General features: G+C 35.5%; 1 protein-coding gene across 1 annotated transcript in view; it reads left to right on the forward strand.

The window, feature by feature from the left end:
- Positions 1-23145, forward strand: part of RICTOR (RPTOR independent companion of MTOR complex 2) — a 75865-nt gene that overhangs the window by 39808 nt on the left and 12912 nt on the right. The window contains exons 11-31 of the mRNA XM_027878691.1: positions 385-467; positions 1126-1213; positions 2166-2256; positions 2397-2463; positions 2570-2650; positions 4391-4491; positions 5899-6061; positions 6475-6576; positions 8744-8790; positions 9514-9649; positions 10216-10415; positions 11398-11524; positions 13734-13898; positions 14353-14429; positions 14546-14624; positions 15444-15553; positions 17610-17697; positions 18405-18497; positions 19300-19406; positions 20052-20281; positions 21080-22109. Coding sequence (XP_027734492.1) covers positions 385-467; positions 1126-1213; positions 2166-2256; positions 2397-2463; positions 2570-2650; positions 4391-4491; positions 5899-6061; positions 6475-6576; positions 8744-8790; positions 9514-9649; positions 10216-10415; positions 11398-11524; positions 13734-13898; positions 14353-14429; positions 14546-14624; positions 15444-15553; positions 17610-17697; positions 18405-18497; positions 19300-19406; positions 20052-20281; positions 21080-22109 — 3265 coding nt within the window. The remainder of the gene's footprint in view (positions 1-384; positions 468-1125; positions 1214-2165; positions 2257-2396; positions 2464-2569; positions 2651-4390; positions 4492-5898; positions 6062-6474; positions 6577-8743; positions 8791-9513; positions 9650-10215; positions 10416-11397; positions 11525-13733; positions 13899-14352; positions 14430-14545; positions 14625-15443; positions 15554-17609; positions 17698-18404; positions 18498-19299; positions 19407-20051; positions 20282-21079; positions 22110-23145) is intronic.

The raw sequence follows: 23145 nt of genomic DNA on the forward strand, positions 1-23145 counted from the left end.
TTTAAAGTTGCATTTTGTAGGAACTTGTTTGTTTTCTGGATAGTGTAGTTTCTGTAAGTTTAATTTGTTCTGTGAAATCTGAAGATAAGTGGTCAAGGAAATGAGCAAGGTTACTGTCTTTGCAGCCACGTTTAATGAAGAGACTGCATAAATTGAGTGTAAAAATCAGTGTAAGCTTTAAGTGATATGCTGTAACTTATAGAAACAATTTAAAGGTTTTCCCTGTTAAAAATGAAATTTTAAAGTAAAAGAGTAAAAATTCAGTATAAAATGACCAATTTTATACTGAGACTTTTATGTAATGTTAAATGTACTGTGTTGAAACATCTGGAGATGAGCATTGGTCTCTTGGGGGAATATTATTATGTATTTTATGTTTTCTAGGTATTATCAGCCTGTGCAAACCTGGAAATTCTGGGATTCAATCTCTTATTGGGGTACTCTGTATACCAAATATGGAAATACGGGTAGGTAATAAATATTTAGTAGTGATGTAGGTATAATATTAAATGTTTTAATTTAGGTATTCTTAACTTTCTAACAATTCAGAAATCACAGACTCCACAGGTATGAGACCATAATCCTCAAGTTCATTTAACCCCCAAATTCAAGTCTGTAATTCCATTGTAAAATTGCGGTGAGAACGGGAAGCATACCATGTATTCTGAGAAAATGGAGGAGAGAAAAGAACAGAAATTAATCATTACTGTGTTCACAAATCAAAGGAAGTTTGCAGTAGCTGCAGTTACAAGCCTAAAACATAATAATCAGAATTGAATCCAAGGGAAATAAAAACATTTCTTTACAAATTAAGCCATCAACAATGAAGTTGATGATGCCGGTTGTAATTGTTCTAAAAATCTGCAGTTCAAGTAGCCTGAACCTCTATAGAATTCATAGGGACATTAAGGTACACTTCAAAATTAAGCAAGCCCCCTCTTTTCTTTTTGTCTTCAGATTATTTCAGTTTATGAAAAAAGAAACGGTTGCACAAATATACAAATGCAACACATACACCAGTTTTAGCACTCTATAAAAATCTCAACTTCACTATTAGTAATGAAAATAAGGACAATTTTTTTTGAAAATCTCTAACATTTGTGTTTTGGGGTTTTTTTTTGGTAGCGAGGCCTGCTTGAAGTTCTCTATGATATATTTCGCCTTCCTCTTCCTGTTATCGCAGAAGAGTTTATTGAGGCACTTCTCAGTGTAGGTAGGTATTTAAAACAGTTCACATAAAAATTCTGTCTGTTAAGCTTTGAAACTTTCACTGTTTCCTCTGTATTGTAGATTGCCTTATTATTAGCTGTTTTATCACCGAATTCATTGGGTACTCAGAAGTCCTTTTTAAAATCCTTTATCAGCTGTTAAGTGTCAAGTTTGATAAAAGATCAGCAGTGGAGCATAGTTAGGCATTTACACAAAAGATTGTGTAAACATGTCTCTACAAATTAGACATTTTTGAATTGTCACAAGTGTTTATAATGCAGATGTGTTAGAGAATGTTACAGAAAATTATTATTCAATTTTTTTTATATATTGTATACCTGCTAGCTATCCCCACTGCACCTTACCAGATTTTTCCTTTTTCAAGGGCAAGTGCATGCTCTTTTATGTCTTTATATTTAAACGAGTTAGTGTTTTATCTTTAGAATTACTACTTGTAAATCCAAGATTATTCTCTACTTCGTATGAGCCTAAAAGGAGCAAGTTTTAGCCTTTTAGTGTTCCTGCAATTCTCCTCTTAATACTCTGGTTACAAATGTTTTGTCATGCTATTGATTATAAAAGCTTAATCCTTGTTCCATGTTTATAAGTGAATAAATCATTCTTTGTTGCAAACTTGCTGCTTCAGTGTATGTACATACATTGTAAAATTTTAGGTGCCAATGGTATTTTCTGTTAAACAAGTTTAATGTGCTTACGAATTAGAAATGTCATTATTTTGGTTGACTCTTAGATACAGTCTTTGTCCTAGCTATCAAGATATCCTTGCTTTGTTCAGGAATGTGGGTTAGAATGTTGTTAAAGATCCCTTCTGGCAAAATTTGAAACCTGAGGTAACATTTGTTGTCATGGATTATTATTTGCCTACTAACAACCGTTAAAATAGCACTATGAAAGCCAATGTTAAAATTACCTTTGTCCATATTTTCCTGTTATAGATCCAGGCAGGTTTCAAGACTGCTGGAGACTTTCTGATGGCTTTGTAGCTGCTGAAGCTAAAACTGTATTACCCCATCGAGCCAGGTCAAGGTGAGGATTTAATGAACTCAGTCTAAACACCTTTTCTTGGTTTTATTTTTTAGTGGTGTTGACAAAATGCTTCTTGTTTTCTGACAGGCACAATAAGAAGTGAACTTTGTAAATCATTTCCATACTTTTTGTCTCCTTAGGCCTGATCTCATGGATAATTATTTGGCGTTAGTGCTTTCAGCTTTTATTACTAATGGACTTCTAGAGGTAACTAATGACTTTGAGTTGGAATAGATGTGTGCTGCATTTTTCCTGTAAGCATTCAAATAAGATGTTATACATTAATATTGTAAAATTTTTTAATTTTTTGAAGGGTCTGGTTGAAGTGATCACAAGTAGCGATGACCATGTGTCTGTTAGAGCAACTATCCTTTTGGGAGAACTTTTGCACATGGTAAGTTGAATTTGTTGTAACTACTTGTAAAAATATTTGCTGTTATAGCTGTTATAACATTGAATTTGTATTACAAGCCTGAAACATATAGTTTTCATCAGAATAGTGGATTAATTTACATTACATCTTTTGACATTTCATGTATTAATCAATAGAAAAACCATTTGGAAAGAATTGGAAGTGGTAGAGGTTCTGCTCCAAGGGTAATCTCCAGCTCTGCCTCTCACCACTACTCTTCCTTGCCATAGTAGCCAGTTGTATTTTTAATCTGGAATCCTCTAAACTCATCAGTTACTGTGTTTGGGAAAAGGACCATTGCTGATTTTTCCTTTTTATAGAACGATGGTAGGTCGCCTTCTGACAGTGTGTTTAGCTTTCTGCTTTCCAGGATAGGCAGATAAAACTTTCCACGTTCAGCTCCATGTGGTTTGGGTACTTAGTATTATTCATTGAGGCAACTCCATCTTGGTGGAGTGCATTTTTAGCACTGCTGTGGGTATCTCCAGCTGCAGGGAAGCTTTTGCTTCATTCTGCTTCCATCTGCCTTACGTAGCTTTTACAGTAGTTTCTCTCCTTTAGCCTAAACTATTTTCATATGGAGGTGACGTCACGTCCTCTCAACAAGAGTAGCATATGCAGCAGAGCACTTAAGCCAGTTTTCTTGTGTTTTTTAAATCTTTTTTTATTCCAAATAAACTGTTTTATAAGAGTTAGTAAGATTGTGAAATATGACTTTGTCTTGCAAAAGTTTGAATACAAGTTATCAGATGTAGTCTGCATGTTTAGACTGTCGACTCTTCAGTAGCAGGCCAAAAAAACCAAAGTCACAATCTTCAGATGTAGGATTGTTTATTACTATAGTAATGTACATCTCAGGTCAGCAGGATGGGTCACAACCACACCAAATCTTTTGAGGCTTTTTTGTTGTTGTTTTTTTTGTTTTGTTTTGTTTTTAGCTTTTTGAGTAATTTTTCTTTAAATAATTGATGGAATTGCTTGGGTATTCAGTCAGGCATTACAGAGTTTAAAAAGAGGAATCTGTAAAAATGTTTGCTATTTTTCTGGTTTCCAAATAATTTTGGAATGGTAATGACTGTTATTCACATTGGCGTATTCTGGAAAGCATAGGTATTTCTTGATTTTCTGAAGAGTTGATTTCTTAGTCAAATATAAATTTTATCAGGAAAAGAACAAATATTTGTATTTTTATTTAGTTTTTAGAGATGGAAGTAGTTTCCTTATTTTCATTGTTCTTCAGTTTCCAAAAATATTTGCAGAACTACCTACGTTTTTTAAAAGCGGTTGAACATCTAGTACCTTATGTTAATTAATCAGTTGGGGTTTTTGTGCAGTAGTGTTTTAGTAGAAATCAGCTTAAATTATATTTCAGATTTTAGATTTTTTTTAGTACTGTTGTGCACATAACATAAAGAATATCCGATGCTTGCAAGTTTTTGTATGTTAACACTTAAAAAATCACCAGTTCTAACAATATGGATTATAAACTTCTGAAATCATTTTAAGTTACTTTCAAGTGTATTTGAGGTTGATCAGTCAGACCACAATTCAAAATTGTACTTGTATTATGCTGTGACATTAACTGAAAAGTAGTTTAACTGTCATGATTTTGTGAAAGTCTTGTGAAAAATAGTAGCTTCTTCAAATGTTGATCCTAAATAGATGGCTGAAATTGTTGTAAAAAGTTATTCTAACTGGTCTTTGTTTGTTTGTTTGTTTTAGGCAAACACAATTCTTCCCCATTCTCACAGCCATCACTTGCACTGCTTGCCAACACTGATGAATATGGCAGCATCTTTTGACATCATGAAAGAGAAAAGACTGTAAGAATTCTAAGTTACATTTTAAAGCATAAAGCTCTGTCACAAAATGCCATCTTCTAGATACTTTACACAATTTAAACCTCCTAATTAAAGAAATCAAATAATTTGATAGAATCACATCTTTAATAGATATTTCTTCAACTCAGTGTTCTTAGTTGCTTTTCTTTGTAGAATACAAATTGACTGTGTTGGGTTTTTGCTAATAGGAAACATTTTTGTTAATTACTCTTGCATCTGTCCTGTCAGATCAGTATTCTGATAAATATCATAAAGTTCTGTTTTGTATTTCATTCTGTTGTTATTGATAAATTATAGAATGTTTCCAAACTGCCACTGTGGAATGGTACTTGTAGAGTGCTTCCTAAAACTGCAGTGCTCTTCTGCTTTTTAGATCTGAAGGTTTCATATCTGTCTCTAGAAGATTTTGATATGCAAAAGCACAGTTAGTTTTCAAAAAAAGACATATCTGAAACTTCAGCAGAGGATATTTCATGTGTTCAAAGCTGTGGGACGAGGGATATGCTTGTGGATTACCTACAGTGCATTTGCTTTTTGGCATTTATGGACATATCTGATAGAGTAGTAAGAATTCCCATTTCAGTTGAAGAAAGTGATTTTATAGGAGTGGTATTTTTTGTTTGGGCATCTTGATATTGGTCAACACTATGCATTGTTTCCTACATTGAATTTGCATAATTTAGATAAGTGACCAAATTCAAAGGTATTTGTTTGAAAATAAAATAAAAGCACTCTTCTACACTTTGAGAATTTTTGTTTATGGGGAAGGAAGATAGACTTCTCATTTTTAGACTTCCTAATTTTTATTTGCTCAACAGGAGTTTGTCTTCTGCTACCACTATTTTGTAATTAACTGTTTTTACTGCTGTCAGCTGTCATTTCTGATACTTCATATCTTTTCCTGTAACCCTTGTTACATGCTGCTGAATTGTTTAGATAATAAGAGCAGGAAGCGCACTGTTGATTGTCCTGCCACCCTCAGGGGAAGGGAGAAGGAATAGAATGTAAGAGAAAAACTTTGTTACTGTAAATTGAAGCTAGCCCCATCATCTGTCAATGGCAGAATATTGATCTACTGTGGCATCTCACAATGTAAATCAACTTTAAACTTTACAACACCTTCTGTGAGCTGTGACAGACACTGCTACTTGCAGAGTAGAAAAGAAGTTATCCGTAAGGGTCATATTTCAGAGACTCTGAAAGATAATTTTCTGTATTGTTTCAGTATGAGATTGAGGCTTATGGGTATATAAAAACTTGTCTCAAGAAAATAACTTCCTTTGCTTCAGAAGCATTGGTCAGGTCTTTTTTGAGCTGTTTACTCAAGAGATAGTGGTGCTCTTTAGTTTGATAACAGTTGCCAAAAACTGATTTTTTTTTTTCTCTTAGACGAGCAAGTGCAGCACTCAACTGCTTAAAGCGTTTTCATGAGATGAAGAAAAGAGGACCTAAACCTTACAGCCTTCATTTAGATCATATTATTCAGAAAGCAATCTCAACACACCAAAAAAGGGATCAGTACCGCGTACAGAAAGACATCTTTATTTTAAAGGTATTACCATTATTCATTATTCAAAAATGAATTTGACTGTATTTCGGAGACTTGGATCCTCCCCCCCCAAGCTTCACTCATTTAATTCTTAGCCATTTATGTGATTTCTTTGTAGTATTTCTTTTTAATCTGTTTTATGTTTTGGGTACTTATAGATACTATATTGTATTTTTAGACATTGATGTCCAAACTCCAATAATTTTTAATTGTTTTGGAGACTATTTTTTTTTTTTTAACTAGTTACTTTTAGATTCTTAATGCAGTACCATAACCATACAGTTGAACTTCAAATGCATATTATTGTGAAGCATTGCCCTTCTAATGACTGTGACATGAACACTAAGTATATCATGTGACAAGCCTGAAAAACTGATGTGAGGAAATTACTGTAGTTGTTCTTGTCTGTATTCCAGGATACAGAAGAGGCACTCATCATGAATCTTCGAGACAGCCAAGTTCTCAATCACAAAGAGAACCTTGACTGGAATTGGAATCTAATAGGGACCATACTGAAGGTGAGCTTACAAAAAGCAGGATAATATTTTGAAGAAATTGTTTGGGAGAAAATCTCTGTTTCACTTCTGAGCTTTGACTTTCGAATATTAGTTACATAGTACATCCAATAATCTATTTTATTTAGGAAAATTAGGGTCTCATAGTCAGTGCTGATGTAGTCTCTTTGTATAGGACCCTTAAACTGAATTCAAAAATACACTACAGTTAAATTCAAAAGTTTCCTTAATAAGCATGTGTTAAATGTTATATATTTTTATTTGTATAGATTTCAAGTTTACAGAATCAGCTATATTGTCTTTAAAGCTGCTAATACTTTAGGCTGCGGAGGGGTACTGCCTTGTTCAGTTTTTTAAAAATATGAGCTGAAAGTTAAAGCCAGAGATGGGTTCTAGATCAAACTTGAGATGCTTAGGCTGAGCCACATATGAAAACTTCATTGATATACAACCTCATTGAATGTTTTGAACTAATACAAATACTTCCATAGCATCAGGTTAATTACAAAATTACTTTGTTTTTACGACATAAAGGTATTACCTGAGGGGGGGAATTGTTTTAAAGATATTTAATACACAAGTTTTAAGATACTGCCTCCTTTAGTGAGCTGAAAATTTGCTTTCTTTGAGTAAGAAAACTCTTACATACTCAGTATAGTTCAAACCAGAATAGTTCCTGTCATTCTGTGCATCAAAGCCATCCTTTGGCTGAGTAACATTTTCTTTTCTTACTGTCTGTACTGTGTTGATACAAAGATGGTGAAAGTACAAAAAAGAATTGATGGTAACAATCATAATCAAGATTATGTTTTTTTTGGTGGGTTTTTTTGTGTTGTTCATTTGTTTTTTAAAAAAAATAAAAGAAATTAAGTAATTCTGTACCTTTCTTTCAGGGACCGATAAACTTGAAAGAGCAAGAATCTTTCTGGTATAAAGACCTGAATATGTACATGACAGTAGCTTTGCTCCACAGGATTTCCAGGCTTTTTTTACAGCAATTATTAGGTTTACTGGTTTACTAGATACCTATTATTATTAGTTGTAGATATTTTTTCCTTTCATTCAATATTAAAGATATTATCAGCAAACTGTTTTTCAGAATCTCACTAGTAGTCTATGTAGTTCTTTGACAGTGGAAGTTTTACGTAGTTAAGGTGTTTTAATTTTATTGAAGTGCAATTTGCATCAAACAGTCAATTTCTCTGCTATCTCAAACGTCCCCAGGAACTTATTTTCTAATGTACTGTCAAACAGTTGCGAATGTCTCAAAAGTAGGGAGTTCTTACGGAGTGAGAAGTGTGTGTGTTTTCTGGTTCACTTTTAACCACTTCTGTTCCTGTTAAACTGCACAACACCAGCATAAACTGAGATAATGTTATCAGAATGGTCCATTTTTAGTCCTCTTTAGACATTTGTAGACAAGCAGAATCCAGATTCCAGTGTTTCAAATCTGCTATCTCATGTGGCTACTCACCTGCCTCTTACATGTGTGGAGCATTAGCTCTCTAATCACCTCACTAGGTGCATCTCAGGTGGTCCTGTACTGCCTTTTTTACTTGCCCAGCTCGCTGTGTAAGCTGCTAAAAGAGCTTAAGCAGAAGTGTCAACCTCATCTCTATCTGACAGTATTATTAGTGTAATCAGTTTTACTGATCGTTAACTAGTGCATTATATGTCTTAATATATCTTACAAAGTATCAACAGGGGAGTTTGAGTGCTGTTTTAATAAGCAGAATTTAAGTGAGCTGTAACAGAGTAATGTTTATTTTTAAAACAAATCTTATGAATATTGGAAACAACAACCCAAAAATTATTTCCCTATTAATGCATACTAAATTTTTTTATTTGCAGAGAAAAAAAACTGAGCAAAATTGTAATCTATTTTTCATCAGCTTTTCGTGGTTTTCTATTTTCATTAGAATTGTGGCCTCATGCATGTAGCACGTGACCAGCATTGCTTGTCCTTTTCTAGAAAAAAATTGAACAGTTCTTGAAGCAGGAAGTGTGGGCATTTCAATAAAATAAGTGCTTTTTACAGATGTAATGTTAGGTGCAAGGAAACTTGTATTTCTAATTATTAGGTAAATATAACTGATAAAAGTGAATTCTAGTGACTATTTAAGGACTGATATACAAATTTCGTATAATGCTGTATTTGCTGTTTTTCTAGTGGCCAAATATAAATCTAAGGAACTATAAAGATGAACAATTGCACAGGTATGTAAAAATTATTTAGACTTCCCTTGTAGAAAGAAATTTGGAAAAACTGGTTTTTACTATTGCAATAAAATATTTCTTGGATATGTCACATTTCTAAAACTTAATCTATAGATAGGCAGAGAATCTTCGCTGAAAATTTATTTGTGTGATTCAAAGCTCAAACTATATTGTTACTGTGATTTCAAAAAGTGGGAGTCTGTGTTTGCAATCAGTGTGATGTTTCAGAAATGGTTAAGTTAGGTGAATGAAAATACTGTTGCTGAATAAATAAGACTGTTTCCTGTCAGAACACGAAAATGTGTTTTTCACAGTAGTGTTAACTGTTATAGCTGGAGAAAACTCACTTTGCAAGAGTATTTTTTCACTCTTTGTTAGTCAGGATAATAAAGCCTTTGAAACTTGCCACAGGATACATTACAGCAGAATAAATTATAGGCATGAAAATGAGAGGGGAGCGATGTCTCCTAAGAGCATAGAGTTCCTTTGCATATATTAAGTAATGGTTTAGAAAACCCTTTATAAAACGCAGTGCAGCAGCATCTCTGCAGTTGTCTGGATAGACTCATTGCTGTTACCTGCTACTCTTCTAACAGATTTTGATCATCTATTGCCAGTAAAACAATTTAATGATAACCTATTTTTTCTGTCAGCATTACTTTGTCTTGTGAGACTGTCCTTGTCGTACTGAAAAATAGCAAATTCTTTTTTTACTTTCTGTAGGTTTGTAAGGAGGTTGCTGTATTTTTACAAGCCTAGCAGCAAACTCTATGCCAACCTGGATCTGGACTATGCCAAGGCAAAGCAGCTCACTGTCGTGGGCTGTCAGTTTACTGAATTTCTTCTTGAATCAGAAGAGGTAATAATTTTTCATCTACAAGATTAGAGGTAAAATGAGTAGTCTTGCTGTGTGCCACTTGGAGGAAAAACCTTAATTTTTGGTAAAGGCTTCTGAATCACTGGTTCTTAAATCTGAAATGACCAGTGTAAATAAGAAAAACAATGTAAAATACTGAGAAAGATGACTGTGATTATGTAGAAGTTTTATTAAAAACTACTTTGTTAAATGCAACTCAGCATTTGGAGGAATTTTTGTCTTGTTTTTGCTATGTATAGCCTTCCTTTTCAATTTTCTTTCTTCTTTTCTGCTAAAGACCTTTTGCCTCAGGTCAGAGGAAAACGCCATTGAATAATACTTGTCGCTTTTCCTGAAAGAAAGAATTAGTTCCTAAAATACCTCCAAGCTTATCTTCTTTTATTTACCTTGAACCTTTTTCTTTAGTCTGAATTGATTGCCAGCCTGCATTTCTATTTTGTGTCTGTGTTGTGCTTGTACATTTTAAGAAATTTGAAATTAGGGGTTTCAGTGCAGAGAAGAGACACAGTTCTGTTACTAACAGATGTTACTCCTCTTTGTTTTGTTAGGATGGACAAGGTTACTTGGAGGAATTGGTTAAAGATATTGTACATTGGCTCAACTCTTCATCAGGAATGAAACCTGAACGCAGTCTTCAAAATAATGGGTTACTAAATACCCTTAGCCAGCACTACTTTCTGTTTTTTGGTACTTTATCTTGTCACCCTCATGGAGTGAAAATGCTTGAAAAATGCAACGTGTTTCAGTGGTGAGTGTTTTTATTCGGTTTGAACTGTGCTTGCACTGTAACAGTTACAAAAATTGTAAACTGTGCATCAGGGCCACCATCTGGAAAGCTGGAAACTCTGAAGTTATTTTGGTTTATTTTATTTTATTTTTTTAAGAAGGGGTCTTTTAGTCTGTCATAATAAGCAGATAGATGTGATGTGGCATAAACAGCTTACTTTTTCCTGTCTACACCTGTCTGAAGGGATTATAGTGTGCTGAAAAGACAGGAGTGGGTAAATAGAAAGACAAACAAAACCCAAAACACATAAACCACCAAAAACTGGTATGCATCATACTGTTTGTGAAAGTGTTGACATGTATTGTACTTAATGCTGTACTTAACGTATGTATACTTGAGTGAAGTTCTGAAGTTCAAAATTTTGTTCATGTACAGATAAACTTACCTAACTTTGGGAATGAATTGGCTAGTGACTAATACCAGTTTATTTAAGTATAGTAAAATACAAGCAGAAATACAAGTGTTTGGATGTACTCCATTTTTTTCCAAGTTGGTTTTGTTGATTATTAGAAAGCAAGCTTTTTACTGGCTTCAGAAAACTTTATTTATAATAAAATCTAGACAGTTAATAGGACTAACTGTATGGCAAGCTCTTTACACAGTGTTTTACGATGAAGAATTGTTCACAGAGCTTCATGAACAGTTTTTATATTCATAATCACTAAGTATGCTGACAAAATTTTTACAGAGCAGTTATAAAAAAAAATGTTAGTTTGGGGTTTACCCCATTGCAGTTCAGTGCATTATTTTGTCCTCGTTTGAATTTACAGTTACAACAGTTTAAAGATACTCCATTTCTTATGATAATTTACTTTTTTGTGATTATACTTCATATGGAAGGATAATTCAAAGTGCTTAAGTTTAAATTATTGCTTGAATAAATAAACAGGTTTGAGTGAATTCAGGTACTAATTTTATTCTTCCTCCCTTTTCATGCCTCCAGTCTTCTTAACCTTTGTTCTTTGAAGAACCAGGATCACTTGTTAAAATTGACTGTTTCTAGTCTGGATTATAGCAGAGATGGATTGGCAAGAGTCATCCTTTCTAAAATCCTGACAGCAGCTACTGATGTAAGTTCAGTTCAACTTATGTTCCTTTGTTATTTGCCATTAGATATTTATTTTGTTATTCAAGGTGTATGACTTTATTTTTAAGCTATTAGATATACAGAAAGGTTTTTATTTTTGTATTCTGGGAAATTAAACTCCTACTCGTCTAGCTTTTGAATTTGTTGTGAACTTCACACCCTATACTGTATTTGTGCTTAAGAAATTAAGTCATTCAATTAGAGGTTTCTCTTGGGTGTGAATGAGAATAAAGTCTCACTATATATAAACTAAGTGTAACATTATTGTTATAACAAAGAGAAATCTGTATTTCTAGCAATACCAAGCAGGTTAACCTTGTGGTAGTAGATTCTGTTACAGTAATGAGTGAGGTTACTCAGTGTGGTGGAATTGAGGAGAAGCTGTAGCTCCTGGAATGAGGAGTTGGTCCAGAAACAGGCACTGGGATTTGTTCTCTTGAATCAAAGAATTTGAGTGGGAATAAAATAGAATTACATGGACTTGGGAGAGGAAACTCTTGAATTTTAAAGGTGTAACATTATTAGACAAGCAAGCATTGATGTCAGGGAAATGACAATTTGTAAGTTGAAATATAACTAGGAAAGAACATTTATTACTTAAAGAGGGGTTGTTTCTGTCACCTGAACAGCCAGAATGTGTTCTTGAGTGGATATGAGAGAGAATAAAGTAAGTGCTACCTTTAAATATCTCATGGTGTTTTGGAAGGTGGGGAAGGGAATTCAGGATATTTCTCTGAGGCTGTCAAAGATGAGATGATTCTTACAGGTAAACAGTGGAGTCTGAAAGTAATGAAGATAGTTAGGTTGAAGGGATGACTCACTGAAAGAAGAGAGTGAGGCTCACTAATGACTACAGGTTTTTTTAATTGGCTTCTCAATTTTGTTTGAAGGCAATGAAAATATATGGGATTTGACATAATTTCTGAAAAGCTATGTTTAGTAAGGGAGAAAGTTGATCTCCAGTAGGCTTGCTTCTTTCAGAAATCTTAATTCCCTGAGAGTGTCTCCAAACAATAAAAATTAGTTTCTGTTGTCAATTTGAAATTACAAGGGGAGAGTAGCATTTTGGGGTGACTGTGTCCAACAAAAACATTTGCAGAGCAATATCCTTAAAGATCAGTGAAGGAGAAGCACATCCTAACCTACTTTCAGATGTGCTTTAGTAACTCATGCTAAAGCAAATTAATGCTGCCTCAGCTGCCTTTCTGCCAGTTCATGGTAGAAATAGCAGAGTAGCCAGTGTGCCCTCAGGTGCTGCTGTTCATGACCTCAAGTTTTATCCTTATAGGTGGCTGGGGGAGGGGACGAGAATTACCCTCCATGTACTGATATCTATGCTCTGCTGAGTGTAGTCAGATGAGCAGTGACTTCTGACTTGATTCATCACTTCTAGGGGTCTCAAAGCCCTTTAATAGTAAAAGTAAGAACCTTCTGACAGATTAGAGCTTTATCTATGTTTTTCATGTAGTTCATGCACGAGGGAAAGAGAGATCATCTGCGCTGGTTTTCCTATTCATTCTCATCAAAAGTAAAAACATTTCAGGATTTTCCTTCATCTGGAAAGACAATGGTGGGCTTCTCCTCTGTGGTCTTTACTCCTCTTCTCTTCTCCACACTGAACAGATAAACTGATCAATTTATGTTGTTTATTCAGTAGGTTTTGAACAGCAGTACAGAAATTGACGGGGTACTTCTATGCTGTCATTTGGAGAAACAGTAGTATGGGAAACTTGTCTTGTTACAGAAAATAACATTTTAGGTTTTCTAAGAAGTTTGGAAGACTGAGTATTTTCAGGAAAGAAATCAAAATGTATTAAAATAAGTTCCCCAGAGGTTCTTATATTTGCTTTTTAAAGTCTTTTGTAAAACATTGCAAATTTGAAGGTGCGTGCAATTGCACTGGCCACTTGCAAGGTATATTAGTTGCTAATTCTGATGACTTTGTATGATGCTCTCACATAAGGGCTTTTCAGTGAAACTCGCAGTGACCAATTTACTTGTGATCTCACTCAATTTTCCTATTTGATAAGATAGAAATAGCTCTACTAATTTGTAGTTTTAGTAGAGAAGGTGTTCATCACAGCTGCTTGGTGCAAGATACGATAATTGAAATGTCTTTGTAAAAGTTACAAATTACTTACTCCATTAGCTGTTTTTCTTCCATTCAAGAAAGCATTTTCCTTGCTTTGCAGAGCTGCCGGTTGTATGCAACAAAACACTTACGAGTATTGCTGAGAGCTAATGTAGAGTTCTTCAGCAACTGGGGGATTGAGTTACTGGTGACCCAGTTACATGATAAAAATAAAACTATTTCTTCTGAGGCACTTGATATTCTAGATGAGGCATGTGAAGACAAGGTGAGCATCCTTTCCCTTTTTAACCTCTTTTTGGTATGATACTCTTAAGTCTGTTCCCTACCCCTTTCCCTGGTAGCAAAGTAAAAATATGTAAGAAGCTACTCAGGGTTGCCTTTCTTGGTTGTCATTGTTGGACTCATAATAGTTTATAGACCCCTTTAATGAAAATACTGCAGTATGACTGACAGGAAAGTGTAGATTTCTGGATTATGCCTATTTTAAATAAGAATTGCAGCTAATTCAGCTCTTTTGTTAATGATATTTTTTGTGATGTAATATACATTTAATGACAAAAGGTACCTAAAATTTATAATATTAGGATACATTTGGTGCTGTTTTATACTTCCTGTTGTGAAAAACTTGCTGCTTCATTGCTGGCAGATTGATGTAGTTACTCCAGTTTTCAGAATAACATACTGCTCAAATACTCCATATGTGTTCTTAATTATTTTAGGCCAATCTTCATGCCCTTATCCAAATGAAACCAGCCCTTTCTCATCTTGGAGACAAGGGTTTGCTTCTACTCCTAAGGTAAATGTTGAATATGCTACTTGACTTCACTCTGTGAAAACAACTAAATGTTGCTTTTTATTCATGTTGTGTGACTTTTTTTTTTAGAGTGGTAACTGTCTGATGTTATTTTACAGATTTCTGTCCATCCCAAAGGGGTTTTCATATCTAAATGAAAGAGGTTATGTAACAAAACAGATGGAAAAGTGGCAAAAGGTAATGCAAAGAAGAAAGTGTGCTTGATATCAGAAGGGGGAATGGTGTAAATATGGGTTTAGACCTTAAAAGTATTGTATATTAATGTATGTGCCTCAGTAATGCAAATATATTTATTGCCTCAGTGACTTTACCTTTTTGAAGAAAAAGGTTTACAGGGACTTAGTGGGCTTTTGATTTACCTAGGCCTTTATATAATTTTGATATTTCAGCAAATATTTCAGAGTGTAGTGACTTTGTAAAGAGGTTGGTTTGTAAGATCTTATCTAGAGGAGTGTGCAAAGGAATGCCACTTTTCAAAACACCTATTACCTCTGGTTATTGCTAATTGTAGTTAAATGTAGAGCTCACAAAGATAGAATTAGTTTATTCTGTTAGGAAGTAAAGAGGAACACAATACCATTAAAAATTCATAATTGCCATAACTTGAGTAAAACTCTCCCAACATTACTTTGTGTTTGTAATCGATTGTAAGTGATTGGTCTCATTCCTGTGGGCAATTTTTTAACTAGTTTAACTGTCACTTCTCAAGGAGTGCTGAAATGCGTTGTGGTCTTTTGAGACTGAGTTTGTTAGATGTGAAGTATTTTCTTCCTTTTTTTAACAAATTCACTGTAATGATTACGGAATCAATTGTTGACTCTGCAAACTTACTGTATGTATGAAGTGCATTAATTTTGGTGAGCCTCACCTTCAAATTATAAAAAAATTCAACCAGCCTTAAGGGACAGTTGAATTATTTCTTTCTTGTCAAGTATCATGCTAGGAGACCATAAACCACTAAATGTATTGTATCAACATTTGTCTATCTTCTTATAGGAATATAACCTAAAGTATGTTGAATTAATTGAAGAACAACTTAATGAAGCACTTACAACATACCGCAAACCTGTTGATGGTGATAACTATGTTCGTCGGAGCAACCAAAGGTAACTTGGGGAAAGTTGGTCTTGAGGCATAAGCTGTTGGGACTCAAGGAAGCTGTAAACTAGAATGTATGAGGGAAGGGGATACCAACAGGGTTTCAGTTTACACTGTTCCTGGAAACACAGAGGTCTCAGGAGCTTATCTGAAATGCTTCTACAACACGGTAGAAGAAAAAAACAGAATGAACTGGAAGTGTTGGTCAGTTCCCAGAGCTTTAATATCATTGTTATTAGCAAGGCTTGGTGGAATGAGGCCCATGATTGGAGTGCTGGGATGATGGGCTACAGGTGGTTCAGGAGGGATACGCTGGGTACAGAGCAGGTGGATGCGTCACTCTATACATAAGGAAGAGGTTTGATTATACAATTAGTGGTGATGTGGTTGAGAGCCTCTGGGTAGGATTAAGGGAAATAAAGAAGATGTAGTGGGTGTCTCCTATTGATTGCTCAGCTAGGGTGTCAGCAGTGATGAGCCATTCATTAGGCAGTTAGGAGAAATTTCTGGATCTTGTTCTCATGGGCTTCTTACAGAAGACTTAACTCCCCAGGCATCAACTGTGAATGTCATACTGCAGTAACAAGCAAGCTTGGAAATTCTCAAAGTCTATAGTAGATACCTTCTTGTCACAGGTACTTAGTGAGCCAGCTAGGAGAGATGCCCTGCTAGACTTGCTGTTTGTGAATACAGGAGGACTTGTGGGAGATGTGATGGTCTTGGCCACAATGATTGTGTCATGGCTGAGTTGAGAGTTTTCAGTGTAGTGAAAAAAAGGACAGCAGAGTTAGTGCCTGGAACTTCAAGAGAGCTGTTTAGCAGAATACCCTCTCGAGCTTTTGAGGTCCCAGGGCTCCATGAGTGCTGATCTCTCTAAGAACGGCATTTTAGAAGCACAGGAGCAGGCAATCCCATTATGTTGTAAGTGAATCAAGCGGGGCAGAAGATCACCTTGGCTGAACAAGGAACTCCTCATGGACCTCAAGAGGAGAAGAAAATTACAGGATCTCTGGAAGCAAAGTCAGGCTTGTCAGAAAGATTATAAAGCTGTGATTCACGTAAGCAGGCACAAAAGGGAAGACACAAAAGGCCAAAGCTTATTCAGGACTGAAACTGGCCAGTGTTCTGTCATACAATAAGAAAGGCTTTTTTAAGTGGATTGGTGGCAAGAGTAGGTCAGAAGAAAACATTGGATCAATAAATTTTGAAGATTGTTACCTGACTTTTAGGGATGGGAATTGTAACTTTCCATTTCTGGACACTAAAATTGTAAGAGATCAGCTGTTATCAGCTGAATGTTCAGAAAGTCATGAGGCCAGGTGGGATTTCTTCCAGAGTACTGAGGGAGCTAGTTGATGTTGTGGTAGGACCCAGCTGTATCATCTACCAAAGATCTTGAAAGCCTGGGGAAATCCCTTCTGACTAGAAACTGTTATTCCAGTTTGCACGAAGGGCATAAGGGAAGACCCAGAAAACTGAAGACCTATTAGTCTAAACTCGTTTCCTGGAAGAATTATGGAGAAGGTTACACTGAAAATTATTTAAAGGCATATGTTAAGTTTGGAGAAAATGAGGCTGAGGGATGATCTCATTGCTCTCTGCAACTTAACGAGGAGGGGAAAGGAGAGGGAGATGCTGATCTCCGTGGTATCCAGTGACAGGATTTATGGGAATGGTTCAGAGCTGCAGCAGGGGAGGGTCAGAGTGGACATAAGGAATGATTTCTTTATCACAAGGGTTGTGAGTGGTCACATAGTGGAACAGGCTTCCTAGAGAGGTGGTCGATGCCCTAAGTCTGTCAGTGTTCAAGAGGCTTTTGGACAGTGCCCTTAATAACAGGTTTTAACTTTTGGTCAGCCCTGAAGTGGTCAAGCATGGGCTTAGATGATCATTGTACATTCCTTCCATTCAAAATAGTCTCTTCCTTTGTAAATGCCTCTAAAGAATTCTCTTTATTTGAAAAACTTGAAGAGTAACTCATTGCATTACACTGCAGCATAATTTATTTTAAAAGAAAATATTAGAAATGCTGGAAAACTTACATATGATTTCTCTTTCTGCCAGATTACAACGACCACATGTATACCTGCCAGTTCACCTTTATGGCCAACTGGTGCACCATAAGACAGGGTGCCATTTATTGGAGTCTCAGGTGAGGACAATAATTGTTCATAATTTGAAATATTTAAAAAGATCACTGTAACCGTTTTTAAATAGGTCTTGAAAGAGATGGCATTTAAACAGTCATTGCAAAATAAATTGATTATGTTGTTGTTGTTGATTGTTATGAAAGCATTTGTCATTTAGTCTCATGTAAAATTCCCTCCTGATGCTGAAATACCAGCAAAATACCTTGAAACATTTTTCTTAAAATGTTGGCATTCTTAAAATGACTGGCAAAATCTTAGAATGGAAAGTAATCCATAAATAGAAAAATATTGACAAATATACCTGCAGTAAAACTGTGCCTATCCTTTTAAGCATACAAAAATGTGGAGGTGAGGGAATAAAATCTTTTGAATATTCTGAAAATATAAAAAGAAGAGCCTTAAGCTGGTCCATAATTGCTTAAATTCACTTTTAAAGTGGGTTTCATTATGATAATTGAAAAGTTCAAGAGAAAATTTATATATTCCAGTGTGTTGTATTTCATACAATCAGTGATTTCACTTAGATTTTCTTCTTACATTATCATGGCTGTTCATTTATGGTTATAATTCCAGAATTACCGCTATTTGACTTGGGATACATGCTTTAAATAAGTGCTCAAACTTTTACTATAAATGCAAGAAAAGCTGTTTGAATGAGGTCTCCTTTTAATTTTCAACCTAATTTTTTTCTTCTGTTTTTCTCCTTCAGAGTATTGTTACAGATCTGAGTTACACTGTTCGTTCCCCAATGCTGGATAAATGGGAAGGAATTAAGCAACTGAAAGCAGCCCTTTGGGCTTTGGTTAGTAACAGATTTACAAACCTTTTGCAGTTGTTTAGTTATGACTCATGATTCTGAAATAACCAAGCAAAATGCCATATAATTAACGAATTAGGGTTTTTGTGATTTTTTTCAAGTTGGAATTCTGTACCATAACTGGACTTTGAGTTGAAAGTAGTTCACTGCACCTGCTTTGTTCTGAGTTTTTAATAGTCAGTTTTTCTTTCTAACTAATTCTTTTTAACAAAAAAACCTCCACATTGCCATATGTAGCAACAATATTAGTATGGATTTACAAGTAGGTACAAATTGCTGTGGGCTAATTTCAATGTATTCACTGTGGTAGTCCCTCATACTTCTGGAAGAAAGTTGGACCAGTGTTGATACATGAGAATGTAGGTGGTCGTGACACCCCTGGTAGTTGGGACAGGGAAAAACCTAGTGTTGGTGTGAATCCAAGCTACACTTCTAAATTTGCTTTGCCATCTCAACTGTTTGCTTCTTTCTTGTAATTAAATGCCTGTGTAAGAGGAATATAAAATGAATAAACCAGGATTATACTGCAGGCTGCATTTGAAGTGGTGAAGTGAGGAATACATAGTAGTTTTAACTGTAGACTTTTTTAGGTATTATAGGTAGTGTGCTGAGTCCTTTTTTTGGATTTGCACAACTAGGAGATGCAGACAGGGTGCTCAGATCTCATAATTGCTTTGAGAAGATGTGGTTTGAAACTCTCTCAACAAACAAAAATGTCAAAAGTTTTACACTGACAGTGCTGCAGATCAGATCAAGATCAAAACTTACTTGGCAAATTTTATTCCAGGGCAACATTGGATCATCAAACTGGGGTCTTAACTTGCTTCAAGAGGAGAACGTAATTCCGGATATAATGGCGCTTGCTCAGCATTGTGAGGTTCTCTCTGTTAGAGGGTATGTGTATCTGATTAATACATAAAATTTCCAGATGGTAGTTGCCATCAGTTTTCAAATAACTTTACCCCATTTACATGAATATACCTTTGTACTTTTTTGGAAACCACTTGTTAAAGATCACTGATGATTAACAATCAATCTCAGTTTGATGCAACAGTAGAATTGTATAAGAAGTCTGAAAGAAAATGCAGTTAGCAAATTAAACCTATGAGAAAAGATACATACTACTCTTCTCCTTTAAAAAAAAAAATTACTACTTATCTCTTTGAATATCGATCTATCATTCCTTTATTTTTATTGAACATCTTTTTGAATTTTTAAAAGCATAAATTGATATTTTTCCTAATACTGCTACTGCATTAGTGTTTGTCCTTTTTTTCAAAAGCTACTTTTCTACTTTATGTAACATGACTCTTGTGAGAATACATTTTTATTTTTGAATACTGTATTGTTCTCAGATACTTCAGTGCATTTCTTAAGGTTCCATTGATTTACAAATAAAAAATTAACAATATACTAGTTAGCAGTTTTGTGAAGTTTCCGCTGAATTGTTTTGAAACTTTCCTTTTAAAAGAGAAATAAGATTAGTTAAATTAGATGCTATTATTGTTGCTCTTTTTTCTATATATACGTTGAATACAGAACCTGTGTCTACGTGCTTGGTCTAATAGCCAAAACTAAACAAGGATGTGACATTTTGAAGCATCATAACTGGGATGCAGTGAGACACAGTCGTAGACAGCCGTGGCCAGTGGTCCCTGATGACATGGAGCAGCTCTGCAATGAACTTTCTTCTATACCCAGCACTCTTAGCTTGAACTCTGAGTCCACCAGTTCTAGGCACAACAGTGAAAGCGAATCTGCTCCTTCAAGTAAGTAACCAAAACACCAAGACAAGCAAACAAAAGAAAAGCAAACAAATGGAAAAAGGCCCCAAACCACGACAAAATGGTATTTTGGTGTCCTTACCAACCTTCTGGGAGGATGAGATTCAGACAAATGGTGTAAAGGTGATAGTGCAATAATAAGAGTTTAAGTAAGAGGACAGTTATGTGCATTCAGAGAGATGCAGACAAGTGAGAGAGATTAAAGAATATCTTAGCTTCACATTCGGTGTAGTAGAAATAAATTTTAATGTTAGGGTAAGTTACTAATTTTTTATGTCAAGTCTTGTCAGTTTCCTGCTTCAGAAAACTCTGGGCTTAGGTATAAAGATACACTTGGTTGTAGCCCAAGGAATGTTCTGGAAAATAGGTTCATGTATTCTCTGGCTGTACATACATGCACAAATCATTGTATTTAAATCATTGGGTATTTTGAGTATCTAATGCATTTTATTTTTGCTATATGTAGCTGGAATTTAAATCCAGAAGTGTACCATATTTAGATACCATGAAAGGAGTGCTTTGGTTGAATCCCAGTAGGTGGATATTTACACTGAAATATGATGGTGTGGGTTTTCTTTTGAAACAATGAGACTTTCCCCTCAGATACTCCTCAAGTTAGTTAATTTGCACTGCATTCTGCAGAAAAAAATTATGAATTAATGTTGCAGTAAATTGCTTGGATTCACACTTAAACTTCTGTAGAATGGCTTCCTATTTTGCAACATAGTTTCTACACTCTGAAGGAATGTCCATTTTCAGTGACAAAGTCTCATGTAATTTCAGGTATGTTCATCATGGAGGATGACCGTTTTGGTAGTACTTCCACCAGTACTTTCTTTCTAGATATTACTGAAGATGCAGAACAAATATTTTATGACAGACCTGGACCTTCAAAGGACAAAGACCGTAGTCCCTTTCCTTTTTTCTCTTCTAGTAGACTTGTGAAAAATCGCATTCTAAACTCTCTTACTCTACCTAATAAAAAACACAGAAGTAGCAGTGATCCAAAAGGAGGAAAGGTGACATCATCTGACAGTAAATCAGGCCTGAGGCGAAATCGTACAGTAACAGAACCTAGTGGTAGCATAGACTTTCCTGCTGGGGAAGAATTCAACCCTGTTTTCAGAGTTCCAAAAATCCAGACTTTACGATTAGAAACTTCTTTTGTTGGAAGTAAACACGTGGAAGACACTGATAGTACCCCAAGTATTGGAGAAAATGATCTGAAGCTGCCAAAAGGTCTTGGAAATGAAATTCATCGGGAAAACACAAGTAAAGAAAGGCTGATAGGAGATGGTACTACACAAACACATTTCAAGAGTCGTAGCTTAAGTTTTAATACAGATACCACAACAAGTGGCATAAGCTCAATGAGCTCCAGCCCTTCAAGGGAGACTGTAGGTGTGGACACTACAAATGTAGATACTGACTGCGGAAGTTTGAGTACTGTGGTAAGCACAAAAACAGTTAAACCAAGTCACTGTTCAACACCACAGTCTAACCACCTGCCCCTCTCAAAATCCAACTCTGTATCCCTGGTACCACCAGGCTCTTCTCATACCCTTCCCCGAAGAGCCCAGTCTCTTAAAGCTCCTTCACTTGCTACGATAAAAAGTCTTGCTGACTATAACTTCAGCTACACGAGTTCTCGAGATGCCTTTGGCTATGCTACACTAAAGCGCCTGCAGCAGCAGAGGATGCATCCCTCACTGTCTCACTCAGAAGCCCTGGCATCTCCAGCAAAAGACGTGCTGTTTACTGACACTATTACCATGAAGTCTGGCAGCCTGGATTCTCGGCTAACCCCAAGCCGGTAAGAGATTATTATGTACTCATTTCTTACTTCAGTGCTGAAAGAATCAGTTAAATCAGAAAAAGTATCTTTCTAATTCTTCTTTCTGTCTGCGCCGAAAAGGGGCAGTTGTTGCAAGGTGATTCCTAATTCCACTGAAAGCAGTACCAGTATTAGTAGAATAATACAAGAGAAGAATAATGATCAACTTTGTAAGTGCTGTCAGAGAAACCTGACTTAGCCCCTCTAATGCTGTTGTGACAAAGGAAGATGTTTCCTTTTATCTATCACATTTCCTTCCTGTTTCATTTTTCATAATACAAAAATGCAATTGTACTGTTAAAGTTGCAAACACATCAAATTACCCGTGAAGTCAGAGCTGTATTTCAGAAGCGAATTTTCTCGATGTCATTGGGGGAGGTTTTAGGACAGGGACTCCTGCCAGTATGCTATATTTGTGTTTAATGTGGCATTGAGGCCAGTGATGAGATACTGGTACCGCTGATAGGAATGTCAGTTTGGCTTCTTAGCTACAACAGAGCAAAGATTTTACTCATAGCATTTATTTTTAGGTGGCAGTGTCACCTCTTTATTTTTGAGTAATATTAGATGTTCTGAAGACTAATTAGAGAGTTACATAAGGTGTCTGGCTCTTGACATTGACACTGTTCTGAACTGCGACAATTAGTGCTTAACAACTTTCTCTTAAAAGGCCTTGTATCAGATTTTTCCTTTCACATCATCTTTTACATAGTGTGTTGGATTTTCACACTACTGTTTAAAAGGAAAAGACACTATCTGTCTCGGTTCTTCCCTTAACATCATCTCTCAGATGAGAGAAGACAGAGACGCTACCAGTACATGCATCATCTGTTTACTGCACAAATGCCCAGTTCCTGAGCTGCATTCCTCATACCAGATGAGTGTATACACTGCCTGATGATTGCTCTGCATTTTTGGCCTGATATTTTCATATCATTCTGGAAAGATGTCGTAAAAGATAAATTTCTTCTCCCTTTGTGCAGCTAAGTTAGAACTAGACATAAGTGTGCTAATT

Source organism: Empidonax traillii, unplaced genomic scaffold, assembly GCF_003031625.1.
Source record: "Empidonax traillii isolate 1590-97213 ecotype Southwest subspecies unplaced genomic scaffold, ASM303162v1 scaffold44:size1908036, whole genome shotgun sequence".
In the NCBI taxonomy this organism is placed as follows: Eukaryota; Metazoa; Chordata; class Aves; order Passeriformes; family Tyrannidae; genus Empidonax; species Empidonax traillii.